At 40.9% G+C, this 15,688-nt stretch overlaps 1 protein-coding gene across 2 annotated transcripts in view; it reads right to left on the bottom strand.

The window, feature by feature from the left end:
* The window catches only part of LOC134348089 (glutamate receptor ionotropic, kainate 1-like), a 370,881-nt gene that overhangs the window by 96,690 nt on the left and 258,503 nt on the right, over window positions 1-15,688 (bottom strand). For both annotated transcript variants that reach the window (XM_063050936.1, XM_063050933.1), the window contains exons 7-8: window positions 3,916-4,059; window positions 490-597 (exon numbers count right to left, since the gene is read on the bottom strand). In XM_063050936.1, coding sequence (XP_062907006.1) covers window positions 490-597; window positions 3,916-4,059 — 252 coding nt within the window. The remainder of the gene's footprint in view (window positions 1-489; window positions 598-3,915; window positions 4,060-15,688) is intronic.

Below are 15,688 nucleotides of genomic sequence, written 5' to 3'. Positions count from 1 at the left end.
TAAATTATAATGTGATCTTTTTGGTAATGTTCAAATAGCAGATTTGGCTGGAACACAGCCCTTTCACTGGCAATATGGGAAACAGCATCTTCCTAGACTTCAGAGATACACTAAGTTCAGTATAATAGCTGATTCAATGAACAACACATTGACAATGCAGTAATCCCTCTGTGTGGCACTGGTTTGTCATTCTTGGAAACAAATTGGTACAAAAAAACCACAAGCTGCTGAAATGGAAGGAAGAGTGTTACAAATTGATATACACAGGCACAAATTCTCAGACTATTTATACGGAATATCCTTTCAGGCAACAAAGATTTTAAAGATCAATGAAACCCAGGCTCTATTGAAGGTTACAACACTTTTGGCATTGATCAATATTCTTTTAATGTAACTGGCAGCCCAGGGTTTTCAATCAACAAAAGAAATTGAGCAAGAATGTTTTTTTTTCTTACAATTAACCAGTTGGTGTAACACTGTGCCGTTTACCTGCTCCAGTCCTTCTTCCTTCAGACTTATAATATCCAAATCAAAATCTTTCCGCATTCCATCAGTTTTATTGAAGGCAATCCGACCCGTTAGGCCATCCCACTGAGTCTAAAAGAACAAGAATATAAAACACATTAAATTTCACTTTAGTTATCACCAGTTTGAAAAGTAGCATGGTCAGATTAAGCAGATAGGCTCTGGATTTGGATCAATTTAACCTTGATGAAGGATTTTGCTTTATGAATTAGTGCTTGTAGCACATGCATTCATTCTAAAGCAATGGGAACTTTCAATTCAGGCCCAGAGGTCAGCTTGATGAAGTTGAAAGTTGCTTAATTTTTTCAATATTAATTCTTAGCCAGAGTCATATCTTGAAATTTATTCACAATATTCAATTGTGTATGGCATCATCATTTTCTTTTTTACCCAGGAATGTTTAAATAATCTGTCTTTAAATTTTATTACCCAACTTTGCCACAAAAGAGGACTTGGGAGAAAAACCAAAAAAAACGGTCGAATATTGCATCTCAAACTAAAATGAAATAAAATGCGCAAACACAAGAGATTCTGCTGATGCTGGAAGTCCAGAGTAACAAACACAAAACACTGGAAGAACTGAGCAGGTCAGACTCGAAAAATTGACTGTTTGTTTTTCTCCATAGATGCTGCCTGGTCTGCTGAGTTCCTCCAGCATTTTGAGTAATAAAATTCTTTATTAGTATTTTATTAGTACCCATCCACATTACTTAATCTGCCCTTAATCCTTTCAGCAGCAGTAATTATACAAAAGCCTGAATGGAAGTACACTTTTTAAGATATTTAAGTTTGAATGCCAGTCACATAACAAATCTGTAGAAGGTTTCACTGACATCAGCATCAGGCTGTCAAAAAGATTAAGTTGTCACCAAAAAGCAAAGTGCTCTTCAGTGTAGAACATTGAATATCTTCCTTCTGGTCTAGCATGAAAATTATTGATCTATTTTTATGGTTACTAGCACCTGAGAAATAACCATAAATTTAAATAATAAAGACACTAACAAAATTGAAAATCAATGACAATCCAAAACATCAACTCCCAGTTATATGCTATAATCCCCCTGAGAATCATTTTTACATTATAATGATGCAACCCTTAAACAAATACAGAACAAAGCAGACCCATGTCTGCAGTACAATGTTCCACACATTGTTGCCTAAAGTACTACACTCAAGGACAACGTTTGATGATTTGTTCTTACCAAAGTCACTCATATAATGTGAGCAGTCGAGATATTACTTTTTGCTACAAGGGCCTTGTCTTAGGACAACAGGCTGGTTTTGGGGGGAGTTAGAGCAAACCTACAATGCTATTTCACTAATTCATTCATTATGTGTCATGTTTTATACCATGGGTGATCATGACCGTGATTGTTCTTGGCAAATCTTTGTACAAAAGTAGTTTGCTATTGCTTTCCTCTGGCCAGTGTCCCCAGCCATTATCAATACTCCTGCAATGCTATTGGCTGCTTTTATTAGGGTTTTCTGCCAGATAAGTTACCAAAGTACTCCAAGGTCCAAAGAACAAACAAGAGAAAATCTGCAGATGCTGAGAACTTTGGCCCAAAATGTCGAATGTTTCCCATGGATGCTGCCTGGCCTACTGAATTCCTCCAACATTTTGTGTGTGTTGCTTGGATTTCCAGCATCTGCAGATTTTCTCTTGTTTGTGATTGGATTACTACACTGTGAAGTCTCTTCCAGGGAGGCCTACCCTGAAGAAGTTTAAATCTTCCCTTCGCTGGGAATTCAGTGAAACCGTCTCTCATTGCTCCCCCTCTGTGATCTCTGCTGCTCTCCGACACTTCGAGTATGTGCTTACACAGACTCGCTACCACATCCGTGTATCCTTTCTGGGAACATTCCTTTACAGCCAGCTTGTACCACATGGTTTCTAGGTTCGTTTTCAAGCTGCTCGATTCGGACCCTCTGAGGACCCCAGGTAGTCACATTCAATTGACTACTTCTCCCAGCACATTCTACGTGCCACGCTTTCCGCCATGAGGAGGTACCTGGTGTACCTATCCCAGTCATTCCACAACTCCAGGCTTCTCCCTCCGCCACCTGCAATGGACCTGCAGGCTACTTTATCCTCTGCTGGATCGACACTTTCAGTCTCTGGTTCTTTGACTTTCTCACATTCTGCAAGAATCGGAAGACCGCCCATCTACAGACCACAGAAACTGCTGTCACCAATGCCGGCAGACCCAGATGTCTTCAGATTGCGATCTCAGCTGCTGATCTCAATGGCTCTAACAACCCAGAGCAGGTTCTAAACCCAGACTCCACCGCTATCAATGCAGGTTCCAATTACCTCAGACACCACCAAAATGCTGATTGCACAACCTCCAACTCCAACTCCAACCTTGACCTCCAGGCCGAGTCTTCGTACACTGCCACTGGAACCCCCGTCTCCTCTTCCCTCACCAACACTCCACAATGCAGTCTCTCTCAGGTCTCACTGCCAGCTCTTCGGTCCTCGGAGACTCCATCATCCTCTTAACCCCACCATCCCTGAACCTCCCTTCTCCTCTGACACAACCCTCTTCCCCCCTCTGATCCCATCTTTCATCCGTGCCAGGTCTTCATCATCCTCTCTGAACTACCTCTCTCTGAAGCAGAACATTCTGTCCTTAGTAAGGGCCTCACCTTTGTCCCCCTGCACCCACAACTCAGTCAGTCCAGCACCCGCCACAACGCCGGTCTCTTCTTCCACCATCTCCATCTCCAAGCCTATTTTTTTGGCAAGGACTCTCCACCCTACACCGATGACCCCTTCCCCCGTCTTCAACCCTCCTCCTCTTCCTGGACACCCCACCCTGGTCTTCAGCCTGCTCTGGATCTTTTCATTGCCAACTGCTGAAGAGACATCAACCATCTAGACTTCAACATGCCTCTCTCCAGTTCCAACCTTACTCCTTCTGAACGCTCTGTTCTGCACTCCCTCTGCACTAACCCTGACCTCACCATCAAACCTGCAGATAAGGGGGTGCTGATTAGTCCGGCTTACTGACCTCCACCTTGCTGAGGCCCAGTGCCAACTCTCAGACACCTCCTCTCATTTACCCCTTGAACAGGACCCCACTAAGGAACACCAGGCCATTGTCTCTCACAACATCACTGACCTTATCGACTCCAGGAATCAATGTAAATAAAAACATAAGAGATTCGCAATGTGTTTGTGGTGTTCTCACGGTACAACAGTAACATGCTTAATAGATCAAAATAAAAATGTATATTAATAATCTGTATTCTAATATATTCCCACAAATGCTGCAAGTAATAAATTGTTAATCTTGGAGATATCCCTCAGTACTCTTCCTCTAACTGCTTAAACTGAGGTTGAGAACAAATGGCCACCTGAAAGTCATTGGAGAGGATCTTTCTTACCCCTTTGATGAGATTCATAAACCGAGATCCAAAGCGCCAGGGCTTGTGTCTGTGACACTGTAAGGAGCTGACAGTCATTTGAAAGGCTTGTCGAAAAGCTGCGGATACCACGTACACTGCATCATACATCAGGGCTGCATCTGTCTACCAGAAAATACCAAAGCAGTAACACAGCAGTTAATAGACAGAAAACAAAGAGTAATTGTTGGGCTTGAAGACATATTCAGAACTCAGAAAAAGCTCATTCTTTCCACTCTGTTGTATTTGATTAAGATGACCACACCGTTCTTATACAACCACAGTGTGAAATATCACTTTTCAAAAGTACATCACTTTACTTTTTATATCACTTGCTTAACATACTTCAGATTTAGCAAGAAAAGTGATTTCAGTATGATCAAATAAGGCACGGTGCAAAAATTATTTTAAGATACCCTGTGATTAACAAATAATACCGAATACTACACACCCGTGGATCATTCACATCTGAATGCTAGTAGCTCTTTTAAATTTACAAATTTAATCCACATCAGGGCATGATCTTTGTGGTTCCCCATTGCCTATATGATGTTCTACTATTCCTTGGGTTATTGGTTCCCAACAATGTAAAACTGTAGCTCATTTTCACTCTAAGTAATTTCATACTTCCATGCTATGATTGCTTTTCTTGTACTTCTGAGTTGTGTGCTTATCATCATGAGTGATATTTATCTGTTATCTGGTAGCACTTATCTGCATGAATCACTACATTTCGAGAGCATGCAATTATTTGCAGAGGCAAACCATCTCGTTTCTTGAAATCTCCTCAATCAAATGTTAGAGATCACCTCCAGTTACATTGGTACAATGTTCCAGATTTTCCAAAACTAATCACCTTGGTCTTTCTTAATAAGATCATCAGATCATAAATTGTTAACAGCCTTGTCCTGCTCGAACTCTTCAAACTTATAATTACTCTAAAAGTCCACACATCTATTTCAGATTTCTGCTTCAAAATATGTAACTTCCATTTGATAAATTGGATGGGATTTCAATTTCAGATTGCAACAATTTTTTTTTATTTCATCAGAGGTTTTCGCTTGCATTTCATATAACTAAAATATCTGCAGAAGCCTAAAATGGTACCCATACATGTGGAAAGATAATGCTCATGTCGCCTTTCATTCCCCTTCTCTTTTCCCCATTGCCGTACAAAATTTTCCTTGAAGTGCCATCATTGTTAGATGAAAATAAGTTTATAAAATGTAAAATGAGGACCATTGCTACAACTGTTCAATTAGACCTACTCACATTCTCTTTACTTTTCTCTAGCAGCTTTTGTTTTCCTTTTTATGTACATCTTCAATTCCTTGTGAAAACTGCCATTGAAACTGCTCGCATTATGTCCATCACACTACAGCCAGTCCTTATTATATTCATGGAAAGCACTTCATTAAACAACGTCTTGTAAACTGGTAAAGCTGCGCAAAGCTCATTATGGATTTGGTGCAATGAATCCCTTGATGGAGACAGGCATTATTTGTCAAAGCAAAAAAAAAAGATTTGTACCCCAAAGAGACAAAAATGTTAAAATTAACATTTTAAAAATATATGAATGTCTGCAATTAGATCTCCCTAATATCACAGCCTGCTCCTGTTCCTTCTACCCACCTCCCTATCTGCCTTTCATCCCTTTACATATTTAACAACTGTTAACTTTTTGTTACCTATCCACAAGACAGTGAAAACAGTTTCTCCCTCTCTACCCCTACCAAATTGATTCACAGTAAATTTCCTCTCAACTACTTCTTCTTGATGGAGCACAATCTCAGTCTCATTAGGACATGCAGTCCATTAAATTCAACAGGTAGCTCAAGACAACATAAAACACAAAGGTGGTGTAAGAAATAGATCCATAAATGACTGCCTTGTGACAACACAATTCAACTCTGCCAGCTTATTTTACTTTCTAACTGGTTTCAAATAACAGGTATCCATGTGACTATTGGATATAAAGAAATTCTGAATATCATAAATTCATTGACTGCAAAAAGTCTCCTTTAAGCTTAAATATTCTGGGAGGGTGATTTGTAAATATTCTCTTCATATGGGCTTACTTTAAGCAACCCTCAATTCCAAATCATTTTCAGCCTTTAATCTGAAGGACTAACTAGTTAAGGATGGCAAGGGCAACAAGCTCTTTAAAATTCTTTAATGTTTAGGAAACGTAATTACAACAAGTAATTTATCATATGTTTAAATAGTCTGAATAAACAGCATGGTTCTGTATAAAATTTCAAAATTCCAAATACAATTATAAACCTCTAAGTAAAACAGATAAGCTGCACTAGAACTGTTTGTAAGTCTGATACAAAGTAAGTATTCTAATTGAGAAAATTCTCATATCAAGTTATATTTTACATCTAATACATCCTACACTCTAAATTACTCTCAAATATTACAACTGATAACATCTTCTGAAACTTATTCCTTTATGTTTTCTTTGTTATGAGAGTACTAAGTATAAAAATTCTCCCACATGCCAGTGTTTTACTTCTGAAGCATCCAATCAATTGCCCCCGTACTTGTTCTTCAACTTTTACAATGTTCATTCAGAAACTAACCTATTTTTAGTTTCTAAAGATTCAAAGATTCAAAGTACATTTATTATCACAGTAAGTGTGCAGTATACAACCCTGAAATTTGTCTTCCCCACAGATAGACACAAAACAAAGAAAACCATGGAACCCTTTCAAAGAATAAACATCAAGACCCCCACGAGCAAAAAAAAAATCGCAACAAAAAAATGGAAAAAACACAAAATCGAAAGGCATATTCAGTTCAGCTTGGTATTCCTTATCTGCAGTTCGTGAATCAAAATGGTCCAAAAAAGCAACGAAAAAAAGAGTGACCAGAAACCAGAAACATGAACTACAGAGTCCAGTTCACAAACTGCATCGATTAAACCTTGCCCAAGACCCAGGACTCTGGCACCATCTTCCAACAGCACCAAAGGGGACAGAGACCATTTGAACACAGTGACCTTACTACAGGAGCAGCAGGTGAGAGGGAAAGAGAAACCATCACATGCAGACACCTTCCTCCAACAGCAGTGAGCAAGAGGTTGATAAACAGTGCTGAACACCCTTTTGTGATGGCCATCACACCCGCCTCGATGATTTCAATCTTCCATGCTGCTTTAATCGGTGAGAACGGTGAGAAATGGAGTCAATCTTGGGCCCATGTCCTATCTCCAGGCTTGTTGGACTCGAGGACGCATACCTCACTCAAAACATCCTCAGAGGCAGCAAAGTGCCAGATCAGTCAATCGGCCCAAAAAACACACCACCAAAATGTCGATCACAGGTTCCAACAGTAGCAGAACCACATTTGAAAGCAAAAGAAGGTGAAAAAGACTTAAAAAAAGTAGTTTCAAGATCTGTCTGGAGGCTGTTTCCCTTAATCGCCTTGTTCATTGGCGTCATCTTCTTCAGGATATGTAAATATTCTGATATATCAGTTTGTTTTCTCGTACCCATCAGGGCAAGGTCTTCAAAATATTGGAATACCTTCAGTGTGTGGTGGTGAGCTGCCAACTTCAATAGCTTCAGTCCTTCTGGTGAAGGTAATTCCCCAGTGCTGTGTATCCAGTGATAACGAAGAATCTGTGATAAATTTCCAAGTCAGTATGGTGTACAATTTGAATGTTAATCAGTAGCTTGTGGTGTTGCCATGCACAGAGTTCTTGTCTTTCTTGGTGGTAGAAGTTGATAGCTTGGGAGGTGTCATTAGAATAGTCTTGATGAGTAATTGTGGACCACTTTATAGATGGTACACACAACAGAAACTGTACACCATTTTGTAGAGGAAATGAATGTTTAGGGCAAGGGGTGGGGTTGCAGTCATTCTGGCTTATTTGTCTTGGATGGTGTTGTTGTGCTCCCTAAGGGTTTTACCTGCAGTTTTCTAGGCAAGTAGAGAGAATATCCCATCATGTTCCTGATTTGTGCCTTATAGATGATGGAGAAACACTGGTTGGTCAGGAAGAAAGGGACACCATTTCTGGGCATACAACTTGCTACTGGGGACGCAGCATATCTGTGGCTAGTCCAGGTGAGATTCTGCTCATTTGTGACCACTGGGTATATTGATTGTGTTGGAATGCCACTGAATGTCAAGGGTAGATGGAGATGATCATTATCTTACACTTTGGTGGCATGAATGCTGTTTCTAACTTATCAAACTGTGCCTGCATTATTGCATGAAGGCAAGAAATGCATGATTTGCTGAGCAGCTGTGAATGGGAGCTGCCCTGCAAAGATGTACTGGGATTGGGACAGTTGACCTCTGAAAATAACAGTTATTTTTCTTTGTGCAAGGTTTGAGTCAAATCATTCTTCACCATCATTTTACCTTTTCTGGGCTGGATTGTTTGTGAATGAGACAGTTTCACCGTGAAGCCCTTTGGTTTTTCACATGTGGACTGCGATGGACCAGCCTTATTCCACAGATCAGAGGCAGAGAAGATTACCATCCTAGACTCAACGCAGGGCACAAATCATGAAAGGGTATTACTGCTCACCACCCTGCCTTCTAGCTCCAATGCATTTAGGAGCAGAGTTGAGAGCAACGCATCATCCTGCTTCTAGATTACGGCACAAATGCTTACTGTATGCTACCAAAGATATCACATATTTACAAGCCAATCTGTTAAAACAACAGATTATAAATTGTGTCCACTTACAGATTCTTGTGAAAGAACCCAGACTGTACCCCTAAACACACTGGCCGTTCTGCTTCTGAACGTGCACATCTCAGATATCTCTGCTGCAAATCTACAGCAACAGCCTAAAGGTGTTCATTTATGCAGGGCAGCAATGGGGGCTGGAAGTCACTTGACAGATTTGGTTGTCTTCAAACAGTCTCTGATGGAAAGCGGAAGTCCTATGTGATAACCAGAGGCATAGTCACCTCATGAAACTAAAGGCAATTCCATGCAGTCAGAACAAAGGGCAATCTAATGGACATTGAAGGAAAATGGTGGATGGTGGTGGGCAATGCGTCATCATCATACATAAGCCACTCTACCTCCATTCAAGTGTACAGGAAAGCTGTCCTTTGCAGTTCCAACAGCAATGGAATGTCTTTTGCATAATAGATAAATGTTCAAGATGACAATACAGGTGTAAAATAAAATGTCTGAGCTGTGAGGAATGGAAGTAAAAGATGCGAGTTTCTTCCCTGTTGTGCACGCTGGCCAGTAGAGGGACAAGGGCAAGATGAGCTCAGCTAGTCTATTCTCCACAGTCAACTTGGCCACAGATAAAGAATGGCTTTACTGGGCGAGATGTAAAGGTCAGCAGGCAGTCCAGCTCATACCTGCATTCAAGAGGTGGTGTTGGTCACACTCAGCGGTGGTGCAAATTACAAAGAGGTTTAAAAAAAAAGACCAGACTTTGAATGAAGTTCAGCAGTTTAAGTCCCAAGTAGTTGCTGAAAATAGTCAAATTCAATATAAGAAATTTTCTTTAAAAATTGAACTTACAGAAGTGACAAGTAATTTATTTTTGAATAACCTGAGGTTAAGAAAATGTACATGATATATAGATACTTTGAAACTAAATGATATTGGGACATAGCCAATTAATTCTGACAAGTAAATAAGATCTATCTGCCTTGTATCTGGTTACTATGGTTACTTATTGCAACTTTATTACAATTATGATGGCAATTTTATTACCATTATGCTTTTATTAAGTTCCTGCTGCCATTCTATTTAAATAAGGCTTGGTACTAAAAAGATATGAGCATTTATTTTTTCTTTCGAATTTTCTTTTCACCTTATAAAGGAGATACATATATTTAGAGCCCAGCAAAGGTGAACATTAGTGTGCTGTGGAGGATTATAAAATAGTTAGTTTTTTATATGTGGAATATCCTTCTGAGAAGAAGACTACACAAAATTTCATTAAAAGATAATTAGGTCTGATTTTGACATGCAGTTCGAGTTGAGTATGTAGTCATGGATCAGTTGAAAATTAAAAGCAGTCTTAATGTGTTTCAGTGAAAAACAAATGGGGTGAGGCCGAAACGCATAAGATCAGAAAACCTTACATATTTTAAGTATTTAGCGGAATGTTAATCATCAGCAGGGTGATGGGCAAAAGATTATGCAAAAGGTGTTCCGCTGCTATTGGAACTGTACACTTGAATGGATGTAAAGTGACTTATGTATGATGGTGACACATTGCCCACTACCATGGCACCAAAAGCAGTGACTTTTTTCATTTTCCAACCAGACTTCCAATTTTAAAAATTGTGAAAAAATAACTAATCAGATCTTATATTGCACAGAAACATATAACTCCTGTCATGCATGAGTTAAGTCAAGGCAATTACTGTTCTTTATACAACATATGATCTGGAGGGTCCAATCCACTCTGAATGTGATTTGCAATGAAATATACTGGCACATTTATCACCAAACTAAATAAATAGTTTCTCAACCATGCTTAACTTAAATAAATCTTTCAGTTTGCCGCAGTATCTCGTAAATCTCTCAGCCATATTTGTTGGGTATGTAAAGTTTGAGCACTCTGCTCTCTGTACACCAGTTAAATATCAGAATGAGAATACCAGAACATTCCTTTAAAAATTAAGTTAGCTTACTTGCTTTCAAAAGGAAACTAGACTGAAAGCAAATGAGAGTGAGGAATAAAGGAGGATGCCCTGAAAGGTTTTGATGTGGTATGTGGAACAGGAAGAGATTTTTGCAGTGTACAAATAACGTTAATTAGCAGGTTAACTTTGTGATTCTCTCTGCTGTAGATTTTATGCAGTTATGTCAAAAATAGACAATGGTCAAAAAAATTAACTTGATTCATGGACTAGGAATATAGACTGTTAATAGTGGTACAGTCAGGAAGAGAAACATGTGGCCCATTACAGACCCAGGTACGAAAAGCTTGCTTGGTCTATATGATGATATTCTGTAGTTCAGAAATTTCATGTCATGATTAATATTTCCATTTTCTCACACAGGAGCTACTGGAAATTATTGTTTGTTTAAAAGCTCCTGCCTTTTAATCTATTACAGACCTTTCCTTTACTCTCCTTCCCATTCTTTTCATACCACACCTTTCCTTCCACTGCCTTGATAATTGTCTAAAACATCCTCGCAAACACGAGGAAATCTGCAGATGCTGGAAATTCAAGCAATACACACAAAATGCTGGTGAACGCAGCAGGCCAGGCAGCATCTATAGGAAGAGGCACAGTCAATATTTTGGGCCGAGACCCTTCAGCAGGACTAACTGAAAGAAGAGATAGTAAGAGATTTGAAAGTAGGAGGGAGACAGGGAGATCTGAAATGATAGGAGAAGACAGGAGGGGGAGGGATGGAGCTAAGAGCTGGAAAGTTGATTGGCAAAAGGGATACCAGGCTGGAGAAGGGAGAGGATCATGGGATGGGAGGCCTAGGGAGAAAGAAAGAGGGAGGGGAACATCAGAAGAAGATATAGTGAGAGGGACAGAGGGAAAAAAAAAGGGAGAGAAAGAAGGGGGGGGATTAATAAATAAATAAATAAATAAATAAGGGACGGGGTAAGAGGGGGAGGAGGGGCATTAATGGAAATTAGAGAAGTCAATGTTCATGCCATCAGGTTGGAGGCTACCCAGACGGAATATAAGGTGTTGTTCCTCCAACCTGAGTGTGGCTTCATCTTGACAGTAGAGGAGGCCGTGGATAGACATATCAGAATGGGAATGGGATGTGGAATTAAAATGTGTGGCCATTGGGAGATTCTGCTTTCTCTGGCAGACAGAGCATAGGTGTTCAGCAAAATGGTCCCCCAGTCTGCGTCGGGTCTTGCCGATATATAGAAGGCCGCATCGGGAGCACCCGACGCAGACTCACAGGTGAAGTGTCGCCTCACCTGGAAGGACTGTCTGGGGCCCTGAATGGTGGTAAGGGAGGAAGTGTAAGGGCATGTGTAACACTTGTTGCGCTTACAAGGATAAGTGCTGGGAGGGAGATCAGTGGGAAGGGATGGGGGGGAATGAATGGACAAGGGAGTTGCATAGGGAGCAATCCCTGCAGAAAGCAGAAAGAGGGAGGGAGAGGAAGACGTGCTTAGTGGTGGGATCCCGTTGGAGGTGGCGGAAGTTACGGAGAATAATATGTTGGACCCGGAGGCTGGTGGGGTGGTAGGTGAGGACCAGGGGAACCCTATTCCTAGTGGGGTGGCGGGAGGATGGAGTGAGAGCAGATGTGCGTGAAATGGGGGAGATGTATTTTAGAGTAGAGTTGATGGTGGAGGAAGGGAAGCCCCTTTCTTTAAAAAAGGAAGACATCTCCCTCGTCCTGGAATGAAAAGCCTCATTCTGAGAGCAGATGCGGCGGAGGCAGAGGAATTGTGAGAAGGGGATGGCATTTTTGCAAGAGACAGGGTGTGAAGAGGAATAGTCCAGGTAGCTGTGAGAGTCTGTAGGCTTATAGTAGACATCAGTAGATAAGCTGTGTCCAGAGACAGAAAGATCAAGAAAGGGGAGGGCGGTGTCGGAAATGGACCAGGTAAATTTGAAGGCAGGGTGAAAGTTCTTTCTCTCTCTTTTTTCTCCCTCTGTCCCTCTCACTATATCTTCCTCTGATGCTCCCTTCCCCCTTTCTTTCTCCCTATGCCTCCCGTCCCATGATCCTCTCCCTTCTCCAGCCTGGTATCCCTTTTGCCAATCAACTTTCCAGCTCTTAGCTCCATCCCTCCCCGTCTTGTCTTCTCCTATCATTTCGGGTCTCCCTCTCCCCTCTTACTTCCAAACCTCTTACTATCTCTTCTTTCAGTTAGTCCTGACGAAGGTTCTCGGCCTGAAACGTCGACTGTACCTCTTCCTATAGATGCTGCCTGGCCTGCTGCGTTCCACCAGCATTTTGTGTGTGTGTTGTTTAAAAAATCCTGCCTGAAAGCTGTATCACATTTTAGAAACATAGAAACATAGAAAATAGGTGCAGGAGTAGGCCATTCGGCCCTTCGAGCCTGCACCGCCATTTATTATGATCATGGCTGATCATCCAACTCAGAACCCAGCCTTCCCTCCATACCCCCTGACCCCTGTAGCCACAAGGGCCATATCTAACTTCCTTTTAAACATAGCTAATGAACTGGCCTCAACAGTTTGCTGTGGCAGAGAATTCCACAGATTCACCACTCTCTGTGTGAAGAAGTTTTTCCTAATCTCGGTCCTAAAAGGCTTCCCCTCTATCCTCAAACTGTGACCCCTCGTTCTGGACCTCCCCAACATCGGGAACAATCTTCCCGCATCCAGCCTGTCCAATCCCTTTAGGATCTTATACGTTTCAATCAGATCCCCCCTCAATCTTCTAAATTCCAACGAGTACAAGCCCAGTTCATCCAGTCTTTCTTCATATGAAAGACCTGCCATCCCAGGAATCAATCTGGTGAACCTTCTTTGTACTCCCTCTATGGCAAAGATGTCTTTCCTCAGATTAGGGGACCAAAACTGCACACAATAATTTTAGGGGGTAATTTCGAGTGGTGTTGTCCAGCAACCTGTGCCACTGTCCCAAGAGAACCCTCAGATAATATCCCATTGTTCTGTCTACAATAATGCAGGACTTCTTCGCCGTGCACACAAAAGCCTTTCATCCACACAAGCAGCCATGATTGCAGAGGCTGTAATTCCAGTCAGTTGAGAAGTGGCTTGGGGGCAGAGGCAGAATATTAGAGCAGTCTGGAAGGAGGGTTGAGGTGGAGTTGGTTAGGGATCAAGAGCTTTGGTCAGGAATCAGAAGGGGACTGGGATCGGTTCTGAACACAACTAGGGATGAGAACAACTGACAGTGAGGTAGATGAGATGGGTGATGTAGGAAAACAGAAATTACTTTTAGCCCCACGTGTGAGACAAAACTTTAATTCCATGAGTGAAATAGTGTTTTTGACAATTTTAAAAAACTATGCAAATCTGGAAATTTGACCAGACACTACAACTGTTTTCTACCTAGATTCCTGATCTGAAAATTTCTATATGCCAAGAAAGGAGTATTAAATTGGAAATGTCGAGTAGATTGAATAATATTTTTTACGTAAGGCTTATGGTACAATTTTCTAGCAAAGGTAGAGCACAGGAAAGAAATACAGGCAAGTTATGTTACCCATTATTGGGTTGTGAAGGGAGATCCTAGTCATTGTAGAAGCCATGCATCTGTTCTCTATTGGCATTGTATTCTGTGTTCTGAGTTTATTACGTTTATTATGGTAACTAGTCATATTAGTGGGGGTGTGGTAAAAACAAAGGGAATAAGTTACATTTTCACGCTTTGTTTGTGACAGTTTGGGGCTGGGGAGTGGCAGATGCTATATCTTTTGCTGACTGCTCAATTATGCTTAGCTTTGCTAGTTTCATTGCTTCAAGCTAATTGCTAATAAAGAACTGAATACATATCCTTGACTTTGAACGATTAATATTGGAGCTGAGGGTGCAGCATGCAAGTATAACAAATACGTGGGGTTAGAATTGGCCACTATAGTCGTAGAAGAGAGGCTGCAGGAGGTTGATGGTCAGGCCATGCCCTAGGGAGGGAAGTGTGATTAGTTGATGAGTATACAGAGAGAATCAGGGCAGCCATGAAGAGCAGCATGAATTTCAGACAGGGTAATTGCAAGTGCTGGCCTCCGTGGTCAAGGAAATAGCAGATCCTTTTAATGAATGGTGATCAAGCCTCACATGTTGTGAAGTCCAGCTTCAGAATGAGAGGCTCAGGCCATCTCAGGACCACATGCAAGTGCATGAAATTCATAGAAACGATAATTATGTTTGCATTGCAACTCTTAGATGCCACTGTGCACATCCAGGTGCCTTAACACATTAATAGTGTCAGACATACAAACGATCTAGGATTAATAATTTTCAGTAAAGGTTGTTTCTTTCTTAGAAATTACATTGCGTGGGGCACATTGCGCAACAGCATAGATTTCTAGCCCATCAACTCTAACTCATGTTGCATTTTGCAGAAGGTGCAATATTGCTTTGAAATATGTAATATGTGCAGCCTAGATCAGGAATTATTATTCTCCACAGTGTCCTTTGTAGGTTAAAAATATAGGAATTAGATATCACAGAAATTGGTTCTCTATACACTGTAACATATTAATTTTTATTCCATATTTATTCAAAATATCTCTGCTCACTTTGCCTGCTTTCATGAATTCAGGCTCCTTTATAAAATGTCAGATGATGCTGCTTGGCTCAGTTCTATAGTCCAAAGGACCTAGCTGCAGACATCGATTGTAAAGTGTTATGTGAACCTCAAATGACTACATCTTCTTTGTGCTGACAGGTGTGGTTGCTGAAAGCTCAGGAGAGTGGAGAACTTGGTTCACCTGCTTCTACAATAGACTCATCAATAAGCATTAGAGCTGCCAGTTTCTCAGCTGGTGGAAACAGTATCTGGTTGAGAGGCAACAAAAATAAAATTGATGTACAACTGAGCTTTTTTCCCTTTCTCTTTGTTCACATGATCTGCTTCCCTTATTTTGTCTCCTTGCCTTTTTAATGCTGTTATAATAGTTATGTAGGAATTTCTGTTTCAACAATATTAATCAAATCATCCAGACTATATTACACTCTTCCACGTTTATGGACACAGCGCCTACAGAAGAGAGGTAAAGTAGCAGTGAGGTCATAGCTCGTATACATTTTACAGAGGAGGGGCTGTTTGCTGACTTGTGGCAAACTAGGGTGGATAAATCCCCAGGGCCTGGCAAGGTGTTCCCTCAGA

The sequence above is a fragment of the Mobula hypostoma genome, chromosome 6, assembly GCF_963921235.1.
Source record: "Mobula hypostoma chromosome 6, sMobHyp1.1, whole genome shotgun sequence".
In the NCBI taxonomy this organism is placed as follows: domain Eukaryota; kingdom Metazoa; phylum Chordata; class Chondrichthyes; order Myliobatiformes; family Myliobatidae; genus Mobula; species Mobula hypostoma.
Note: the sequence above shows the minus strand (reverse complement) of the source record. Positions and strands in the feature narration are given on the sequence as shown.